Consider the following 4,824-nt stretch of genomic DNA (forward strand, 5'->3'; position numbering starts at 1 on the left):
CTCCATGGACACTTTTTTGGCCGAAATGCCGAATACATTGATAACTTTTTAAATTTATAAATAAATTTTATTTAGACACTCAAACTATGACATGTTTCAAGTGTGTACCTAAACACATGAGAAAGTGTTTTTATTAAACACCTTCAACTCATTTTAAAAAGTTTCCGTGTATGCACAAATGCCAATTATGTAGATATATAAGTTAATCAATGGTTTCTATTGTTGAGACATAACATTATTAAGAGTGTATTTTTTCTAACAACTTAAATTTTTATATGAGATGTCACACAGTTTACAACGTATCGAAGCAGACGAGGTCCTACGCTCATAAATCTTACTGCCACCCATCAAAAAAATAAAAAACAAAAGCATTCCATGTGTTTCGCTAATGAAAAATAATCAAGTCCACACATGGGTAGTGACGGATCTAGGATTTTCACTCAGGGGTTCGGGAAAAAAAAAACTAATAAAGAAAAACAATGTTGTCCCTAGGGATCAATCCTTAGACGTAGGAGAGCATTTTGAACACCTTGGACCGCTTGAGCTAACTTTTTGGATATGCTTAGGGTGTGCAAAAGTTATATATGTACAAAAACACAAAAAATCTACCCTATATACACAGTGTAATTTTTCACTGAGGGTGTTCGACGCATCCCCCTAAATTTGCTCCTGCACATGGAGCCGTGTTTGAAACACAACTTAATTAATTAATTAAAAGTGCACTTTTGGTAATAATTTTAGCTTTTAGATAAAATGATCATACACTACCGATCATAATAAATGAAATCAGTAACCTAAAAAATAAGATAAATAATCTATTATAACAAGTTAAAGTACACTTGAAAGTGTAAAATTTTCTTACACCACCATCAGTATATAGAAGTTGAATAAAAAGTTGAAAAGGCCAAAACAACATCAATTGTGTTTTATGAAGGATAAGAAGAGAGCAAATTAGGAGGAAGACAAGAGGAATCTCTCCAAACCCTAGAATGTAACCTTAGAATTTCCTTTGCTTTCTCCTTGGTCTTGGAACAACTATCCACTTGAAGTACCAAACACAACTTTGAGACCACTCCCACTTGCAACATCTCTTGAAGAACCCTAGAATTTGCTGAGAATTTCGAAATGGAAGCAAGAATCCTCACTGCCCTATCACTTGCTACTTGAGAAACCCTAAGAATTTTCTTGGAAACAATGGCTATTCCTGCCCCATGGCTCAATAACTCGGCGCGCCCCTCGGCACAACTACAAAGTTGGTGTAGAACACAAAGGATCAATTCACAAGTTCTTCTTTCTATTGTATCAACAAGTAGCTCAATTAGGGTTGAAATTGCTCCAACTTCAATTGCTTTGATTCTATTTCTCCCCCATGGACAAAGTTCCACTAGTAATTTGAGTGCAGCCTTGGTAGCTTGTTGTGAGCTAATTTCGTTATTCAAAAATGATAATATTTCTTTAAAATATTCCTGTCTTGCTCCAATTAATTGTCCTGGATCAGCCACATCGAATGCTGATTTTAATAACATTATTGAATAGGCTCGAGATTGATAATTCCCGCATTTCAAGAAATGCAATAAAGAATCCAAGAAAAGTTCGTCTTGAGAGACAAACTTTTTTAGATCTTCATCCGAGGGATTAAGATGGAAGAGGATATCCAATGCTTCATCACTTGCCTTAGTGATGTACTCCAGTGGAGTACGCATATTTTGTGCAAGCAGTGTCGGGCTATTTTGGCAACTTAACTTATATAATTCTGAATCTTTTTGTGAAACAACGTCGGATGCCACTTTTTGCAAAAAAGTGTCTCCGCCACTGGTGAGCTTTGAATCTTCATGAAAATCAACCTCTTTCTTCGTTATAATTGAAGCTAAGAAATCTACAGTCCCACATGATTCTAAGCACTTCTTGTTGCTCTCACTTGCATGGGCAATAGATCTAAGTTTCCTCAAGCAAGAAAGTTGCATCTCTGGGGATTCCATGGCTTCTTTAAGGAGTTTTAAAACAAGGGTTTTTGTTACTTGAGGCTTTGGAGTTGGAATCCGTTCAACACCATGAGAAGAATTCATGATGCACCAAGATTGGATCAGACGGCGGAGAGTGTGGTTAGGGGTGAGATCTGTGGTCAACAACTCTTGTTTGGTCACGGGACAAGTTGTGTTGTTGCACTTGATTAGCCATTTCTCTATGTTCTCCCTATCGTAGGTTATTCCGGTTGATGTTGTAACCGGATCCCTCATTAGTTGCATTGAGATTGGACAAAGAAAAAAGTCGGGAACTTCAACTTCTCCCATATCTGTTGGTCGAGATTCCTCCATCCTTAATCAAATGTCTCGTATATTTGATTTATGAGAATGTAGAACTTCTTGGTAAAATGAGCAATTTTTATTCCTTCGCGAACCTGACTTAGTTAGCTAGGTTAATAAGCTTCTAATATCGAATGGTTAACCAAAAGAATGATTTCCTATGTCAAGAAAAACTCATAGATGATCTTTTGAAATAGCGGACTAAGTTTTTGAAGGGAAGGGAAGGGAAGGGAAAATAAATTAAGTTGTGTTTTGATGGAAACAATTAAATTGAAGTTTTAGAGAGGTTGAAAGAATTGAAATGTTGGTGATGGATTTGTGTGGAAAAAAGAGGAAAATTTGTTCTTATATATACATGTGAAGAGAAGTAAAGAGGGGTGCAGGAAATAAGATGCAAATTGATAAATGCAAGGGAAGTCAACACATGGACATTCAGAAGAGAGAGAAAGTGAATCAGAACAAGGAGTAAGGGCTCTTAATGGACTTTTTCCAAGATTTTGGAAAATTAAATGAATATAATATTTTAAAGGAAAAGTACAAATTACCAAAAGGGAACAAAAAGGGTTCATAATTTAATGGGGGATTCCTTCAATTTAATATGCTTCATGTGCAATCTATCAAAAAGGATGGTGTCCACTCTTGTTGACTTGGGTGATATAAGTATTTGTGAAAAGAATTTGACGTTTATTCTGAAAATATGTGGAAATTTATTATTTCTATTTATCCCCTGTGAACTTAACTAGTTCTGGAACCAAGCAAGGTTTATTTTTCGTCAATGATTTTTCACGTTCTTAAAAATGTACAATTAACTAGTAAGTAACTTGAAATAATTGTGACTTTTTGGAAAGAAACGACTAAAAAACCGTGCACATGTACTCACGAATACAACTACATATGTACGTACAAACATATATATAGACTTATACACAAATGAATAAATCTTTATTTTAATCTACTAGGCAGTAGCTTTACTAGATTAAAGTGACCATATGATAGTTATGTATTATTCATTTACCTATGACTCATGAGCTTGGAATCCCGATCAGAAGTGATAGTTAGTTCTAGGAATGCCATGGAGTATCCAAAATATGAGTAAAAGTTAAAACTGCATATTGATTGGAGAAAACTCAAAAAGTTTTATAATTTCTAAATATCTTTGAATGCACATGCAATTGACTACTCCCTACACTCCAAACTAACTGTCATTTAGCAAAAATCACGCTCATTAAAAAATCAATAAATACAATACGAAGTTAAACTACCTCTATTTATTAAATGTTTTTTGAAAATTAAGCGCAATATTAAAATGGAGTACTTTAATACTAAGGGCGTAGTTGGAACCACATACCAATTTTTTTTATCTTGAATTTCTAGGATACTTATTTTAAAAATGAGGGAGTAAAATGTTGTTTATGTAAAAGCGATCCTCATAAATAGCGGAACCCACGTAAAACTTGCATTATAATTGCATGAAAAAAGGGGATTAAGTTCATCATCCCTAACTTCATTTCCTCAAACCAAAATATTCGAAATCTTGTCTCCTATTTTGTAGTTTCTCTTGGACAAGATGAAGGAGAAAAGTAGAAAATTGTAGAAAAACTCAAAGAGACGACTTATAGGATGGCATGAATTAATGCATGAGACACACTGGGAAAGACGTCGGTGTTGGTTTGTGTGCTCACGGCTGAGGTACCCATTTGTTGACCTTTTGAATTGATCTATTAATTGTTTTGACAAAAAAATTGTTTTATTGCTATCCGTACCCTCCCCGTCTCAATTTATAGGATATTTTTCATTTAGTGAGAGTTAATTTAATTAATTTTTAAGCTAAATTAAATTAGATTCACTTAATATTTCAAAAAGAATTTACATATTCAATAACTATACGAAAATTACTATAAGTTGTTATTCTTCTCAATGATGACATAAATATATTTAAAAATGTTAGTGAAAGTTCACAAAGTTTGAATATCAATAAGTGAAAAGTTTGTAAACTTGCATATTCAATGCACATCAGGATCTTGAATATGATAATCTTACAGAGAAACGTTACAGAAAAATACTCCCTGCTATCCAAAGTAAGTGTCACTTTACCTCATTTCACGCCCATTAAGAAAAATAATAAATAAAGAATATAGTTTACTAAGTTACCCCTATTTATTAGATGTTTCTTGAGAAATGAGTTGTTACACCTTGTGGTTTTCTACATTAAGATTTGTCGTACGTTAGTTGTCTTAATTTTGGACACTGGGATTTGTTTCAAGTATATATGAGGTTGGACATGTATGACTTGTGTTTATGGGTGTTTAAATTCATGTTTGGTGAGTTACTGAAGGATTGGAGAACAAGTGAATTAAGGAAATTAAGTTTTTGGGAACTTCGGAGAAAGGATGGGAAGGTTTCATACGATAATTTGGTCTAACTTGAGAAAGGAATATCTCCTAGTATATCAGGAGTTTTGAAGTGAAACAAAAATCCTAAATTGAAGTTCAGGAAGTATAGTTTTCAACACAACAAACCG

General features: G+C 33.8%; 1 protein-coding gene across 1 annotated transcript; it reads right to left on the reverse strand.

The window, feature by feature from the left end:
- Positions 1-827: 827 nt before the first annotated feature.
- LOC132629397 (E3 ubiquitin-protein ligase PUB23-like) lies at positions 828-2,603 on the reverse strand. Its single transcript, XM_060345060.1, has one exon. The coding sequence runs from the start codon at positions 2,313-2,315 to the stop codon at positions 927-929; it is 1,389 nt and encodes a 462-aa protein (XP_060201043.1). The 5' UTR covers positions 2,316-2,603; the 3' UTR covers positions 828-926.
- Positions 2,604-4,824: the final 2,221 nt, after the last annotated feature.

Source organism: Lycium barbarum, chromosome 2, assembly GCF_019175385.1.
Source record: "Lycium barbarum isolate Lr01 chromosome 2, ASM1917538v2, whole genome shotgun sequence".
Classification (NCBI taxonomy): Eukaryota; Viridiplantae; Streptophyta; class Magnoliopsida; order Solanales; family Solanaceae; genus Lycium; species Lycium barbarum.

Coding starts and splice junctions, on each gene's coding strand:
- LOC132629397 (XM_060345060.1), bottom strand. CDS start 2,315: ATGGAGGAATCTCGACCAACAGATATGGGAGAAGTTGAAGTTCCCGAC.